The sequence below is a fragment of the Melospiza georgiana genome, chromosome 3, assembly GCF_028018845.1.
Source record: "Melospiza georgiana isolate bMelGeo1 chromosome 3, bMelGeo1.pri, whole genome shotgun sequence".
In the NCBI taxonomy this organism is placed as follows: Eukaryota; Metazoa; Chordata; class Aves; order Passeriformes; family Passerellidae; genus Melospiza; species Melospiza georgiana.
In genome coordinates, this window is record NC_080432.1 from 97,147,766 (window position 1) to 97,164,863 (window position 17,098).

The following is a 17,098-nucleotide window of genomic DNA, read 5'->3' on the forward strand; positions in this document are numbered from 1 at the left end:
AGGCTGTTTGAAAAGTTGTACATCTGTGTAGAAAACTTAGTGCCTTAAAGAACTTCTTGGCAATCTTATACACACCTCATAGTAATGATAATAGTAATAGACATTGCTCGTATATGGGCATTTGAGTCTCTCAAGAAAATTCTTAATATATGACCTAGAAGCTCTTATGCCCTGAATTCTTTTTTCTTCTCAGTGGTCTCACAGACATCTGATGTCTTCATGTTTACAAAGTAGTCTTTCTACTTCATGTTTAAAAAGGCAAACGAAGCTGACAGTGACTTACTTTCTATAGAGTAGAGGCTCTAAAGGTCTTTTTCAATTGATAACTTTTTTCAAGCCATATTTTCTGTACTGATCTTTGGCCATTTTTTCATCAACCGCTTTTTGTGTTCTTTACATCTTGGCACAGTGGTTGTGCCTCTGCTGGGGCTGGTGGGAACGCGGGATTTGAAAAGGGCACGGATACTGAATCATGCACATCTTGTATTCTAATGAAAAACATGTACAGTGTCTTACAAGTTGCTCCCAGGAGAATTTTACTTAAATGTTAATAAGACACAGTAGTAATGCATTAGCAGCATCCGTGAGAATAGCTGAGGATGAGCTAGCAGTGCTGGGAATGGGCCAGGCTGGGTCCTGCCACTGTCCTGCCAAGGCAGGGGTGTCCCATGCCCGAGTGGTTGCTGCTGTGTGTCCTCCAGAGAGGACAAATCCTGCCAGCTTGTTCTCAGCTTATGCCAAATGAATCTAATTAAAACAGGAATACACGTTTTGTACTGGGGCTATGCGTAGCTACCTCTGTGCTTTAAGGGAAATGACAAAATTGCATATAAACAGAAAATCTGGAGGGACTGAGAAGGCAGTAATTTTTCCATTCATAGATTTATTGCTGTAGGAGGGAAGATTATAACCATGTCACCTAGACTAGTGATATCTGAGTTAGCTGAACTGGTTTTGTGTGCTCACTGACACCTCGGTGGCTTTCTGATCTTGTTAACATGGAGGACAGTGTGGAATAGCTCCAAGATCACCTATGAGCAGTATTTTTGACCTCAAATATAAAACTATAGAGTTACAGTAAGATACTTTTGTGTGGAGAAAGGACTTGCATACAGCATTTTAGCTTCTTAGTGTATGAACTGTTTCCTCTTGTTTAAAGTTTATGTAAATGTAGATTACAATTCACATATATTAAATTAAGTTACTTTTTAAAATTAGGATACAACCATAATTTTTTCCCTAATTTCTGTCAAATGTAAAAATCCTCCAATTAAATGTTAGTAAGAAACTTTTTCTTGTTTTCTTGTCTCTATAGTATTAATTTTCTGCTACGTGGGAATAGAAGAAAAAGACCTTATTATTGTTATTTCTGTTAAGGTTCCATACACATTCTTCATGACAGCACCTTAATTTTGAATATTGCAAGGGGAAGGGAAATAATTAAACTTTAATCTGTTCTGTTGGATACATGACTAAAAGCCATGTTAGGAAAACAGCAAATGCAAATTTCTTTCAGTGAAAACTTGAAAACTGAAAAAAAAGGCATTTGAATATTCTTACTTTAATATTTTCAACTAATATAAGTATCTCTTATAATTTGATTTTTGTGGAGACTTCTGGAAAAGTCTCAATTTTATTACAGCATGGTTTTATAGAAAAGAAATAAAAACAGAGGCAGCAAACATTATTTACTCCAGTGTTCACGATACTCTGAAAGTAGAAGTAAAAAAAAGAGACAGCCTCTGAGCAAGAGGGGCTGCAGTTTTACTTTCAGTCATATTAGATCTGTAGCTACTTTTCCCCTTTCCACTCATTTGTATGCAGCTGGACTGGAGGAAACCTCTGCAAGGAGGTCTGGATGGGCACCAGTGGTGCAGAAGAAAACATTCTCCTTTATTAAAATGTGGCCCATTGCAAAGTAGGAGCCCCATGGAGAGCAAAGGTACAGTGATGTTTTAATTAGCATAGCTGTACTCAGGTGAAGTGAACATCCAGCATCAGAAAATTATATATAACTGATTGAACCCAGCATCTTGAAAATCAGGTTGTTAAATGAACTTTAGTGACTGGGAATTTGATGTTTAGCTGTAGTTCAGTTTCTCCCACCACTCCCCCCAGTAATGTAGATATTTTGCCTAAAAACATCTATTCTGTCACTTGTTCCTAAAAGAAAAAAAGATGTCCTTCAGTGATATTTGATGAGCATGTTTGGAAACCTTAGTTCTAAAATAAAGAGAAATTATTTTTCATGCCTACTGCTTCAAGCAATGCATCCCTTATAAAAAAACAAACACAGAATAATTTCATTTGGGAAAGACCTCTAAGTTCTGATCAAGACCCATCATTCACTCAGTGCTGCCAAGTCCACTATTAACTACGACCCTCTGCACCACATCTACACATCTTTTAAATATCTTCAGGGACAGTGATTCCACCACTTCTCTGAGAAGCCTGTTTCAATGTTGACAACACTTTTGGTGAAGAAATTTTTCCTAATATCCAAAATAAACCTTCCCTGTTGCAACTTGAGGCCATCTCCTCTCATCTTGCTGCTTGTTAGTCAGAAAAGAGACGGACCCCCATCTCTCTACACCCTCCTTTCAGGCAGCTGTAGAGAGCAATGAGGTCTCCTTTAAACCTCCTGTTCTCCAGACTGAATAATCCCAGCTCCCTCAGCTGCTGCTCATCAGACTTGTGCTCCTGACCCTTCACCAGCTCCACTGCCCTTCTCTGGACATTCTGCAGCCCCTCAATGTCTTTCTTGCAGCGAGGGGCCCAGAACTGAGCACAGGACTCCAGGTGTGGCCTCAGCAGTGTCAACTACAGGGGGACGATCCCTGCCCTGCTCCTGCTGGCCACGCTGTTGCTGATTTGGGCCAGGATGCCATTGGCCTTCCTGGGCACCTGGGCACACTCTGGCTCATGTTCAGCTGCTGTGAACCAGCACCCCCAGCTCCTTTTCCACAGGGCAGCTCTCCAGCCACTCTGCCCCCAGCCTGCAGCACTGCAGGGGCTCACTGTGATCCAAGGGCAGGACCCAGCACTTGCTCAGGTTGAATCTCATAAAAGTGGCCTCAGGCCATCAATCCAGCCTGTCCAGGTCCCTCTACAGAGCTTTCTTACTCTCCAGCAGATCAACATTCCCACTCACAGTGCTGGCCAGGAGAGCTTGGCTGCTGTCTGCATTGAATGGAGAAGTCTGGGTCATTGTGAGCCCCTTGCTGAAGCACGATGAGTTCACTGCAGTGGTCCAAGGGGAAGTTATTCAGTTCTGCCACTTCTCAATAATGCAAGGGCATTAGCAATCACTGTAGAGCTTTCAGCCACCTTTACTTTGAGCTTTGGAACTAAATATTTTTAAAATAAGAAATTGAAGAATCCTATTGATTTTCTTTAGTTCTATGCAGACAAATGATGATTATCTTGTGTCTGAAGCTCCAGTGCAAAGCCATTTCCTTCAGGGGTGCTAGCCACAGCTCCACTGTCTTTCAGTAAGGAAATGACTTCTGCAGCTTCCTGAGGAAGCTGATTTAACTCTTAAAGTTAGTGCTAGATGGGTAAAGCAGAGTGTACACACTCAGGACACTGCACAACAAACAGGAAAATAAGCCAAGAGAAGTCACAGTGAACAATCTAAAGGAAGCTGTTGATCACAAAGAATACTTTATTAGTAAAAATGGATTAAACTTCTGAGAATGCCACTTGATCATCATGCATTAAGTTCCTGCAGTATGAAAGAAAATGGTTCCTTGTTCTGCATGCCTGGTCATTTTAGGTCCTCCCAGCCAGGAGGCTCTTCAGAACACCACTAAGCAGCTGCAATTTGTGCTTTATGAAAAAGCTGTCCTGAAATAAATCATCCCAGAATGACCCATTGTAGCACTGAAATTACTCTGGTTTGGTGAATGACATCTTTCACAAATTCCCTATAGGCTGAAATGGATCAAGACATTAACGTGAGCTTGGGGCTTAAACTTAGGACATTGAGACAAAGGATATATCACCATCAGGTAAGTTTTCTCCATAACAGAATTATCAGCAAACTTGCATTTCAGACATGTCTTTGCACATAACAAGATGCTACATACTTTATTTGGAGCACCAACTACCAACAAGACAGATACTTTTAGATATTGTTCTAAGCTTATATATAAATTTGAAAATTTACTATTCCTATTTTGGACTGAAAGTGCACTTCTCAAAGTGTCTCTGCTCTGTGGCTGTACTCATGAATAGTTCATTAATAACAGGTTTGTATGTCTATCCATAATGCATACTTGCCTAGTCAGTCCTCTTCTGTTGCTTCTATATATTTCACCAATAGATGGAGTAGAAAGAGCCATAAATTCTTTAACGATTCATTCAGATGATAGCTTAATTGTAAAGTAATTCTGGCCTGCAAGAAGTTATGTAATATAATACCGGCTTTTACATTTGTAAATTAAATAAAAATACATGCAAGTGTCTTTACTAAACAAGGCATTTGACAAAAAGACTTCCTTTTACCTCAGCTATTCTTTGGTGTCCTAGCATTAAAGAAATTTTTTTGGAATATACTATTGTACACAGCTGTTTGGTAGGAGGAAGTGGGGGTGTCTTCAGTGAAACACATAAGTTTTGCATGCAAAGAGTACTATTTTTGTTGTGCATTAATATTCAGTTTTGTTAAGGTAGATCAAGAAGAAACAAGTTCTGTAATCAGCAGATTCTTGATAGTAATCAATTAACTGACATTGATTTCCATTATTAAATGTTCATGTTTAGTATAATGCCTGCACAATTAAGTGCAATGTATACCTCTCAGAGAATAAAATAAAACCAAACATGATGCAGGGATTTCTTTTTTTCTTTTCCTTTCCACTATTATATTGTCATGCTTTGCTATTCCTGAGTCTCCCTATCATGAAATGTGAAATTATGTTTGTTCAGATTTATCTACTTGGCATTCTTGAACTTTGTGACATAGGAGCTATGAGTTTAATGTAAATGTTATTTTTATTCATTTCGTACTTCAGTAATGCAGTCTTCAATGGATAAAAGAACCAGGCTTACTGAACAGAGTTTAGACAGAGTGAGTAATAAAATATGCTTTCTCTTTAGAGATTAAATGAATAACCACTGTCTAGTTTAGTAATTGTAACTGTCTTGCTCTTGCCTGCTTCTCTCTCCATTCTGTTCATGAGTGTCTTTCTCCAAGACAGTGATTTGCAGACTTGATTCCTAAATGGTGATCCTATAATGCCACTGGAATCTGGGCAATGAAAACAGCCCTAGAAATATTATGACTCAAGCATTTAAGCTAGCTTTTGCAGTCTCTCTTTTTCTTCTCTTTTTCCTATCCTTTCATTTTTTCCTTCCCTTTATCTCTCAGAATTGAAAACCATCTGATAAATATAGGCTTGAAAATTCTATTACAGCAGAAACATTGGTAGATTCTTGTTTTTCCTCAAAATCTGAAAATGAGGAGAGACTTAAAGGGAAAAAGCCTCTGCCATGGGTGTTCTTCACTATCCCATGCCTAAGGGAAGGGAGGAGGCAGCTCTCCAAACTTCCTCTACCTCAGAATCAGTTCAGTCATTATTACATAACCACATTCAAGCAGGTTCAGACCCCCCACCTGGCAAGAGCATATGGTCATGTGAGGGGATATTTAATCTGGTGTGCTTCTTTTTTGTTGGAGTGAGGCAATGGCATGTTCCAGGCATCAGAAGCCCCCAGCTGGTGCCATCTCACTACCTTACCTCGTGTGCATGGGCACCCAGGGCTGACCAGGGAGCAAGGGCTACGTGACCCTTACTGAGGTTAGAAGAGCTGAAGGGTTGACTTGAATTATTGATGGATGCAGTTCCCATGCAGGTTATGCCAACTCTGTGACCCTCTCACCTGCCCAGATCCTGTTCTGCTGTGTCTCTTGTACCTATCATAGGACAAGGGGGGACAGCTGGTGCCAGGGTAGCCTTTCTGTGTGAAATTTCTCAGTCTGAGGGTAGAGCAGACCTCTTGTCGGGAACTGGGGTGTCTTCTCTAAGCCTGTGGAGGTAGGCTAGCACCATTGGGCTAGAGAAAGGTAATTTTGATTTGTGATTTAGGCAAAAGAACTTCAGTCTCTTCAGGGAAAGGTAAGTCAGAAGATTTTCAAAATGATAATGTACTTTTAACCTGAACCCCTTCTGTGATAACTTAAAATGCAATAGCACTAATAAGCCATCATTAGCAATGAAGTCCCTTCCCATTGCACCAAGAATGTGCTGTGAAGAGTTACGCCTCTTCTCTTCTGAAAGTTGTTGGAGCTCTCCCCCTCTCCCTGTTCTCCTTGAGCAAGAGCCAAGAGTGATGTCTGCCTCCATTGTAAATAATAATAGACCTGGTGGGAATTGCCTGATCCAACAGTTGCCTTCTCTTAAAAAGAGAAATAAGTTTTTACTGAAGTTCATTTCTCCTGGCAGCTTGGGAAGAGGCCAGGTTGCTCATGCTGGTGGTTGCTCATGCTTCAATATCTTCTGCTGCTTTTAGCTTGAGTTTGCTGTTGTTTTGTACATTTTGCCACTCTCCCAAGTATCTTGTCAGAGATTTTATACCAAGTAGTTTATGTTTGTCCTTTTCACCCAGCCAGATATGGCTCTTAATAAAATACCTGCTCTGAAAGAAAAAAAAAATTGGGAACTAGAAAACAAGTCAACCTTTCAACTGAGCAACAAACTGCAGTCATATGTTTGAGGACAGATTTTAACCCCAGTCTTGAACCACAATTCATCTGTATTTTGACATGCTCCTGGCACAGAACAGACAAGGAACATCAAATATGGCTTCTGAAAGAGCTTTTATGCTGGAGGACTTGTGCAATCCTCCTGTGTGAGACCTGAGGATACAGACTGGCCATAGCTCCTGAGAGCTGGACTAATCATTTCACAGAACTAAAACAGAGTTACAAGATTTTTCTTATGTTATTTTTTCCCTTTAATTCAGAGCCATTGAATTACCAGTTTTGAATGATATTTTTAAAGCAGGGTCTTAAGTGCTTTCTTATTTTTTTTTTTAATATAAACTTAAGTACTGCTTTCATGGCACATTTTAACTTCAAAAAAAGTCTGGAATTTTAATTTGCATTTTGCAGTCAGAGTAAAATATGAATAGAATTGAAGACTTAAAGATATAAAATATTGGTAATTCTGTTGATTATGAACCCAGAATATCTGTTGCAATTGCCTTGCTTGATCTTTTATATAATGCAGTTAATGTGATTTCCTTTAAATAATACTTGTTTGAAATTGACCCAATCTTTTAGGTAGAAAAAATCTAATTATGATTTTAAAAATTGAGCCATTTTTATAAGAACTTCCCCTTCTCACAGTGTTCCTGATGAACATCTGAGTGACATATTTAATAGCAGTTTACTTTAGTGCCATTTCAAACCCCCTGTAAAACATTTTAGTAATATTACTACAAGAGCATAAAGAATACTTGTGTCTTTAAGGGACATTATATTAGTTAAGATTAAATTATTTCTTTTTTCTTAATATAGTAGTTCTGTAATTTTCAGTCAGATAGTTGTTTTTGTCTTTATATCTTTTTGTGTACTTGGATTTCCTGTCAATGGCTTTGTTTGGAGTAAAAATCTTCTAAGAAAAACAGAGCTAGACACAAATCACTTAGAGAGTTCCTGAAAATAATGACAAATTTTATACTAAAATTTTTGAAATAATTAAATTTACCATATATTATGCAATTGTAGACAGAAAACAGACTGCTGGATTGGTTGTTGGAATTCTTTGTTCATTTTTATTTTCTCCATATGTTAGAGAATTGATACACTGTCCAGGATTTCAGTGAAGCAATACAATTAAAAGTTCAATGTTTTCCAAATAAAATAGTTTTAATTGTTTTTTCTCAGGAAGGACTTCTTACACCTCCACAATAATAAGCATTCTTATGTGCTTCAACTAACCACCCACTCACTTTCTCTCTTTAAAGGATCATCTATCCCAATTACCATTGAGACTTTTCAGTCTCTCATTAAATTTGGAGCAGTAGGCAATTTAATCAGGTGGTGATCAGTGTGATATTACAGAACATGACCTTTATAAAGTGTATCTAACAAATTTGGATATTCTGTGTTACTAAACATACTTAGTGTTTAGTTAGTTTACAGTTCTCTTTGGGAGAAAAAAAGTGACTCAGAGACAGCACTAGTAAGCAAAAAAAAAAAAAAAAAAAAGGTTTTATGTATGTTATTTGTCTTTAATGTCTTTAATTTGAAGTGTTTTCTCTGCATGTCAAGCAAATACGAATTTCCATCCCCCATTTGGACATGTTTGAATCAACCCTGGAGCTGACTGAGGATGTGGGACATTGGTACAGCATCGTTCTTCAGATGAATGCCACATTCTGCCTTTTTTTCCCCTAGTCAGAGTGTCACCTCCCCTTGCTTGCAGAGAAGGAACCCTCTGCAGATGGAGCTTTACGTGGTGCGCTGTGACTCAGAGCGGCCGTGGGCTGCAGCGGAGCCGGGGCGGCGGAGCTGCGGAAGCGGAGGGGGTGCTGCAGCCTCTCCCAACCTTCTGGGGGCTCCAGGGGCTCTGCCGCTTCCACAGGGGCCTTTTCTGGAAATCCCTGGAGACTCAGGGCACTGCTCTGCCAAAAAGCGGGCTTCAGCTAGGGCCAGGATGCAGGGTAGGAAATCTGTCAGGCCGAAAGGAGTTTCATGCTGGTGCAGAAGGGTTTGGCATGGCAGCATTGAAGCACACTAAGCCATTCAGTTTTTTTGCTGCCTGTGCTCACCAGGAGTTCGGAAATCAGAGCTACCCCAATACCAATGAGACGCTGAAAATTTTGTTTGAGTTTATTAAATTTACTTGTGCAGCACAACACAAGCTCTAAAGAAACTATCTTTCCCTAATATTCAGGTCACAAATCTGGTTGACTTTTTTCCCTGCCCATAAGACTGCAAACACCAATAGTCCTTAAAAATTCTGTAATTTGAAGCTTTAGATTCAAAACCCCACACCAGGAACTTAACCATGGGTCTTTTTATGGATAAACCCAATTAGGTAAAGCTGTCCACCCATGTGCCATTTGGAAGGTCTAAATCTAGATTTTCCATCACACAGGGTGAATTGCAAGTTAGATAGGTAGGATCTGACTTCTGAGAGGGTGAATATTTTGTTTCTTCTCCTCTAGTACTAAAATAATCTAATGGATGCCCTGAGATATAACAGCCAGTGTATTTTTGCATCTCTGCTTTAGATATTAACATGCTCTGAGTATCCAAGTATCTTTTTCATACTATCTTACATTATGTAGTGCAACATTACTGCTGCCAGCCAGAGAGGAAGAGATGACATCCTCTTCTCTGCATGCAGATCTCTGAATTCCTCTAACATAATCCTCATATGTTTCTTCAGCTAGGCCCATCTCATATATCCATATCAGAAGTACAAAAGTATTTTTGTCAAGGGGTCAGGACTACAAGTACATTTGTGAGGGGTAATTTAAAGGTGGTATTGCTATTGCTGTTGAGTTCTGAATCAATTCCTTCTAGGAAAAGAAGGCCAGTTTAATGAGATCCGAATTAACAAAGGTTCACCAGTTTCTTCCCTCTGTGGAGTAAAGGAATTAACAAAAAACCGCTATGCCAAAATTTAGCATCCTGATTCTACCTTTCATATTTCCCAAGTACACATCCAGGAAGAAGATTCATCAGTTGTCTCTAAGCAACGTGTTAGGCAGTGTTGCAATTTTTCATGTGACTCTAAAATAAATTATTTATCTCACGTAAAAAGTGAGGACACCTATGTTGAATGGTGGGTTAGTTTGTAAAAGGCAGAAGATTTATATCTGATTATTTTGACTCCTTACTAGGAGTCTTGTCTGGGAATGCTGCTCATCAAAAACTCACATTGAAATGGGAAGAGAAAGGTAAGATTAAGAAACAGAATGCTTTTAATATCTTAGAGCACATAAAGTTACCTGTAAGTCTTTTAAAAAGACATTGCATTCAGTAGAGCAATGTTTTTAGGGATGTACCTTTATCCTTATTCAGATATGTCAATTACTGACTGATTAACACAAGATGAATTGAAGAAAGGTCTAGAGGGGATTTTACAGATGTCCTAGTCATGAGAAACTTTACAAAAAGCTTGTGAAGCTGCCCACAGATTTGAAGCTGTGAGAAATCTGAAATGCCATGGATGACTACGAAGCTACTTAAAATTTCTGAGGTTAATGGGCTGCATGGTGGGGATTATGAGCATCACTTAACTGCTTGCTTTTACAGAAGAGACTTTTCCTCTTCTAATAACATTAATTATGAAGCATATGTATTCTGAGATGACATAATGGATGCCATTGTTCCATTTATGAAAACATTTGATGTTTACTAGTGTTGGTGAAGGGCAGCATATTGCATAGTCCTGTTATACCTAATTTTCTGTTGTACATAATACAACACTATTTCAGACACACTTTATTTGAATGCCAGTAGAACACCACTGTTTTCTTCTTCACATTACATACAGTAAAAACCTATTCCCACTTTTATTATAATCAGGAAATCAAAGTACACCTCATTTCATGCCTTCATTATTATAGAAAATGAGTGATGGCCTTCTTCAGCCTAGTGAGTATTCTTTCCAAAGAAAATCAGTCTAATTTTCAACATCTGAAATTTCCACATTATTACTTTTTCTCCAAGAGGTCTCCTGGCTTTTATCCCCTGCAGAACTAATTTGGACTAAACAAAGACATAAGCAAACTTATCAAGTGTCTGGGATGAACATAAGAGCTGGTAGATGGCAACAGCTACAGAGAATAGAGCTCCATTGTCAAAACAATCATAAACACTTACATCTTCCCATCCTTTTTCCTCTGAGAAATGTAGATGGGAGCCTTTGAGTTTGGTCCTGGATGTGCAAATACAGCTATATTATTAAAGACCACTGAAAATTAGTATTTTTCAGTTTTGGTATTTTGTTCTTGTTACCATAAGCAAATGAAACCATCTGACAAAAGCCTCTTTCACTGACAAAAAGCTCTCACATATCAAAAATCTCTTTCTACAGGATGATAAAATTACATCAACTATTTTTTGCCTCCATTCAGAAGGTTATTAGTCTAAGATTTGAATAATTCCTAGAATGTTACTGGTGTCCCCTCACCCCCATATTATTGATGCAGATTTTCTGGGATGTTCCCAACTTCCACCCCATTCTAAACTAATGGAAATGTTTGGTCTTGAGAAGGATTTTTCAGTTACTATAAGGAGAACAAAATTTAGAATACAGTAGAGACTGAACACACCTCACTACTTTAGGAACTGAAGATCCCTTTTTCTCAGATGTGTAAATCTGAACAGATTCTATCAGGTTCAAAGCTTAAGTAAAGTACATATTCTACAAGTTTTGTCATTTGAGCTGCATTTAGCCATTTCTGAAATCTTGTGAATAAAACATTCCCTGCCTCTGCCTTACAAGCAAGGAAGCATTGATTTGGAAACAAGTGCTTCGAGATGTGCTCTATTGTTCATCACTCTGAGGTACTAAATTGCAGAAAGCCCTATAATGTTTTGCTCCCTCATGCCCATCCTTAACAAACTCTTTTATAGAAGGTTTAAATTATTAATATTGCAACAATAAAGCTCACAGCTACTACTCAGCTCCTTAGCTGTCTGCTGGATAAAATTCTCTCCCCACAGTGGTGGGCACACTAGTAATACATTAGCAGACTGGGTTAAAGACAAATTTCACAAAAATGGTGGATATGGAAGAAGTGAAAATAATGGCTCTGAAAATAACTTGGAAACTGTTGATGTTAAGTGTGTCTAAAGCACTGCAATTCAGGAAGGACCTTAAAGGTGCTCCTTGTATTGTCAGTGAATTTTTAGTTTTGGTTTCCTTTGAATGATCTCTCTGCAAATGAAAAAAACAACCAAAATGTAAGCTTTGTTTCCTGAACTGAGAAGTATCTTTGAGGCTTTTACGCACACACCTTTTGAAAATGTCTTTTCAATCCACAGTTCTATTTTGGCTTGGACTCAGGCTTGTGTGACACATCTTTAAAGTTGTTTTGAGTTAGGGATACATATATATTTAGCTTAGTACTGGCTGAAGATTATCTTGTTTCTAGTGCTCTATGCAAGATGGATCCAGTCCATGAAAAATACCCTTCTAATAGAGAGAAATCTATCCAGTTTTATTATTTTGAGAAAGAGATTGTTTTCTGAGTCCAGTAAGGCTTGCCTTGCCACCTCATTGAAGGGTGAGCCCATTAACCTTCATGATTTGGGAAGTATGAACAAAGGCTACTGCTGCAGTGAGTGCTCTTTCGATAAAAGAATGCTAAGAGTCTGCAAAGTGCAGGGTTACTATCCTGTCCATTTTTATTTTAAGTAGATGTGCTCCTTAATGGGGCTCTGTAGGAAAAAATAATCCCTTTTCAAATGCCATTAGTCCACAGCTGCTGTGATGTCAGCTCCCAGTTAGACTGGGGACCACCCTCCCTGCCCTGGGGTCTGTGGCTGGTGTGCCCAGCTCTGTGGAATGGAATGGAATGGAATGGAATGGAATGGAATGGAATGGAATGGAATGGAATGGAATGAAACAGAAGAATAAATTATTTTCATTGGCAGGGACTTCCAATGGTCACCTAGTCCAACTGTGTGACCAGTTCAGGGCTGACCAAAAACTAAAGAAGTTATTAAGCATAGTCTGTGTTATTAAGCATATGGGCCTGTGTACTTACATGCCCATAAGCTGTATATTTTCCTCCTTGAAGCCAAGCAGATCATGACTGCAATTATTCTTTGGAGGCATTCAAGGGAAGTTACAGCTATGGAGGAATAGCAAAGCATTTATTTTAACCCTGTGCTGTAAAGTGTGTGACCATTAGGATGATCATATATAGCCTTTCTCTTCCCTCCCTGTTGGCTGTATTGCACATGTTGTCACTGCAGCTCATGTTCAGAGACTGTGTTGTGTACCTAATGCTTCACAGTCACTCGAGTCATCACTAAGGGTTGAACCCAGAACATTTTTGTGAGTTTGTGTCAATGAATTCAAGAAGGTATGCTAGGCCCAGATGGTTTTGGTGTTCAGACTGGTGTTTAGGGAAAATCCCACCAAACAAGGTCATTCTGGTATCCTGAGCTAAGCAGAAGAAACTATTAATGTTTCATGTGAGGATCCAGAAATGAGCTCTGTGTTAAGAAATGTAGAAGCACAACTATTCATGTAGTAGTTTTTGAATGCTAAGAAGTTATATGGTAGGAAATAGATTGAATTCTTACTGTTATCAGCATACTAGTATAATGTAATATGGCAATAATTTACCTCATTTGATGGATTTTTAAAATTTTTATCTTAGAAGCCAAGTGATGTGAGACTTCTTTTCTGTGCTACCTTCTGTTGAATCCTTAGTCTGAGAAACTGTAGGACTCTGGGTCCTACAATCACTGAGATCTTTGTAGTAGCTAGAAAGTCTGTAATTTTGTTCTGTATTTATTTCCCAAAGTGGCCCAGGAAGCAAGAGCAGGGTCTCCCAGTTGCCAGCAGGTTCCCTGGCATCTCTTCTGGTTCAAGACGCCCTAGGGTTTGGACTGGAATTAGCTCAGTCGGTCAGACCCAAGTGCTAATAACACCAAGGCTGTGGGTTCAACCCCTGTGTGAGCCATTCACTTCAAAGATGCACTTGATGATCCTTGTGGGTCCCTTCCAAATCAGAATATTCCATGATTCTGAACTAAAAATGCTCTTCTGGAGCAGGAGCTGTCAGAGCTGTCCTTACCTAGGCTTTCCAGCAAGGTCTGTATGTGAAAGGATTTGACTCTGTAGCTCTTGGAAATATATAGCTTCTCCAAACATCCATCTGCCCTCCTATGAAATAGCAACAAAAAAGCATGTATTCACAATGATATTTCAGGGCTTAAGTAATTAATGTGTTGAGTAGCTTAATGCAGAAGCACTTTGTATGATTAAGTACTTATGTACTTAATTAGTTTCAGAATTTGATAATGTTCTTTGTGGTCTCCTGCTGTGGTTCATTTAGAACTTCAGCTTGGTCTTTCCATGGGACTATAAAGGATGTTGTGCCCAGAACACAACTACAGCCCTGGTTTCAGTCCCACCAAAAGCAACAGGACACATTAGCTATTGGGGATTTTCAGTTTCTTTGCAAAAATATTGGAACCCAGAGGAAATACTAATGCTATTGGGCAGGACTATGCTCATGTTTGTTCATAATTCAAAAGCAAATACTTATTTTCCTAGCACTCCTCTTGATCCTTGGGGCTAAAAGCCTATGCCAGAGAGACACAGGCCCAATTCTTGAATCTAACTGCAGAAATAAAGTGGTTTTATGTGGTTGTGAAAGTTTGTACACCTGCACAATCATGGCTTAGTTTTCCAAGCAACTCTTCTTGCTGAAGATATTGCAGATATGGCACTAAAAATGCGGTGCTGACTGCAAAATAGCTGGTAATAACACCAAGAGAAAAAAGGAATCACTGTCTTTGTACATCTCAGGCATAAGGAGAACTCTTTGTTGAACATTGCTGCACTTCAGCAATGGAAAGATGGAGTTGTAGTCCCTTGTGTGATAGACTCAAATAATGCTTGTTAATGACTAACTCAGATTTTGGACAGCGCCTTCAATGAGAGGGGCAAATTTACATTTTGATGTGAAGAGCAGACAGTGATGAGTAACATTTGGTGACAAAATACTGCCTGCCCTGGTTTTTTTTTTCTACAACTTAAAAAGAAGAAAGAAGAGAGAGTATTTCTTAATACAATGCAGATGTATCTCTTCAAAAGTGAAAAACTTGTGAAAATTGGTAATGCTTCCAACCTTGAGGCCACCACGCTCACAAAAGCTTCAAGTATTTTAGCCACAGCAATTGTTCTCTAATGTCTGAGAATCCTGACTGTAGGTGGGCAGTCACCTCTGAGCTTCAGACTTAGCCTATTCATCTATGGAAACACTGAAACTCACCTCTGCTTTTAACTTTTGTGCACTTTCTATCGGTCCACTTGCCCTCATCTTCCTTCAGCTGTTAGCTCTCTTCCTCGTGGCTAGCAGGATGGAGCCTGATTTCAGATTGTGGCTTCTAGATGCTATGGAAACAGAAATAAATATTTTTACTTTTGTGGTTTTTTTTTTTTTTTGGTCTTTCTTATTATATAAGTGCATTAGTAACAATGCATGGCACAGGGAATGCAGTAATCGAATGTGCTGTGCAGAGCTTACTCTTTGTTGCTTAGCAATTAAATGTATGCACGTAGCAGCAGCACTGACAAAGATGCTAATAAAAAGTGACGAGTTATATCTCCAGAAAAAATTACACGATTAAGAAAAAAATATCTGTCAAGATACTGGAGCAACAGCGAATGGTACATACGGGTAGATCGTGTCCCTCCTGAAGGCAAGATCTTCAGGTACTGACCACTAGAGGGGCTGAGATGATGGAAATAGAAGGTATCCACATTTATAGCATGGGCTACAGACACACAGTTGTGCTAACATCATGGTAAGGCTTTCTGTTGTTGTTGTTGTTGTTCCTCTATAATTTGTATTTATTTATATCCATAAAGTGTCTAGAAACATGTCCTGTTTCCTTTGTTTCATTTTTCTCCTCGTTATTCAGGTTTGCAGATTTTTCACAGCCTTTCTCTCTATCGAATTTCTGACTTTGCTAGCAGATCCTTGTGTCACAGTATATGGTTTTATTTATATAACATGATGCAATCTTTTGTGTTAATGTGAATAGAGTTCTCTTTAAGACTGGTTCTTTAAGAATACTAAACTACTTCTCTTTATTTATTTACTCATTTATTTTTAATTCGGAGCAAACATGAAACAGAGGAACTGCACTGTAGGCTGCAATTCTCAAAAAAGCCCAGCATTTAAAGACTTCTTTGTATGTTTAACCTTTCGCTCCTACTCTCTCATTTTTAATCTTCCAAAATCTGTGTCACTTGTGTTGTGCTCAGGTAGTGCATTGCTTCTTGGTCTGGGTAATACTGATTATACACTTGCTCTGCTGTGGATAAACACAGTCATCAGGGGCTTTTTAGCGCTTTTTCCAAACTAGCTTGACACGTTGTTGCATGAAATTATTTTTACTACATTTAAAGAATCATTTACAGGTTCAAAGTAAGTACTCTTAACACATTTATTAGAATCTGTGGTATTTAGCAAATATTTCTAGTTATGTGGAGGATTTAAATAGTTTTTCTTCTAATAATTCTTTCTGCATTTTAGAGCTTTTCCTCATTAGATTTCTGCTCACCAAAGTGCTGATTCTGCACTTGACAGTCTGCCTGCATAGTGAATTGCAGGATCTGGGCCCAATTTTGATCTATTTATATTATAGTCCATTTCATTTTAGCTGAATGAAAGTACTAATTTGGCTGTACTTGCTTTCAGCATTATCTCAAGTTGTGCCAAATCATCAGACAGTCCATTTGGAGTTTGGCGGGCTTTGCTGAAGCTCCTGCATTTTTGGTCAAGTGCTATTGAAAAAATGTGATTTATAAAAAAAGTAGCCTAACTCTTGGCTTGGTTCAGCAATTCCGAGTCTTTATCTCCAGCTTCAGCAAATAAGATGGACCCTGAATCAGTGCAGATCATGTTGTATTCTGTGTTAACAAAATGAATCGGGCTTCTTTTAATTAATGTGCTATACCCACTAAGAAATAAAAATGAAAACATACAGTAAAAATAATAGTTAAAAATTGGAACATTCCTTGACTTTTCCCCCCCACCTTCATTATGACTGTATTCATAGAACAGTTATTGAGATAACAGTCTTCACAGAGCAATCCTGTTATATGATGCAAACAGCAGAAGGCTACTTAATGAGGGTTTTTTTGAGCTAGTCCACCTTATGATCACTTTACTTGTTCTGTATTTTTCCAAAAAGGAGTCTTTTAGCATTAGTTAAGCAGGCAGAAATTATCTTGTACAGATGCAACTATATTGCATCCCCAATCAGTGAGGGTAAGGAAATAAGCATCTAAGACAGAAAAGAAGAAGAAGAGCAGCAGATCATTGTGGCGAAATATTTTATGTGCATTTGGTTGTGATCTTTTTAACAAGATGTTTTACATCT

The 17,098-nt window shown here is 38.6% G+C and overlaps 1 protein-coding gene across 14 annotated transcripts in view; it reads left to right on the forward strand.

The window, feature by feature from the left end:
• DLGAP2 (DLG associated protein 2) overlaps window positions 1-17,098 on the forward strand; it is a 454,795-nt gene that overhangs the window by 106,900 nt on the left and 330,797 nt on the right. For 6 of the 14 annotated variants that reach the window (XM_058021024.1, XM_058021026.1, XM_058021025.1 and 3 more), the window contains exon 1: window positions 15,488-15,514. The exons of 6 other annotated variants lie outside the window; for them this stretch is intronic. In XM_058021024.1, the coding sequence (XP_057877007.1) occupies window positions 15,512-15,514 (3 nt within the window). In that variant the 5' untranslated portion in view covers window positions 15,488-15,511. Of the gene's footprint in view, window positions 1-15,323; window positions 15,515-17,098 lie in introns of those variants that run through there. 2 more of the 14 variants (XM_058021035.1, XM_058021037.1) reach the window with 1 other exon arrangement.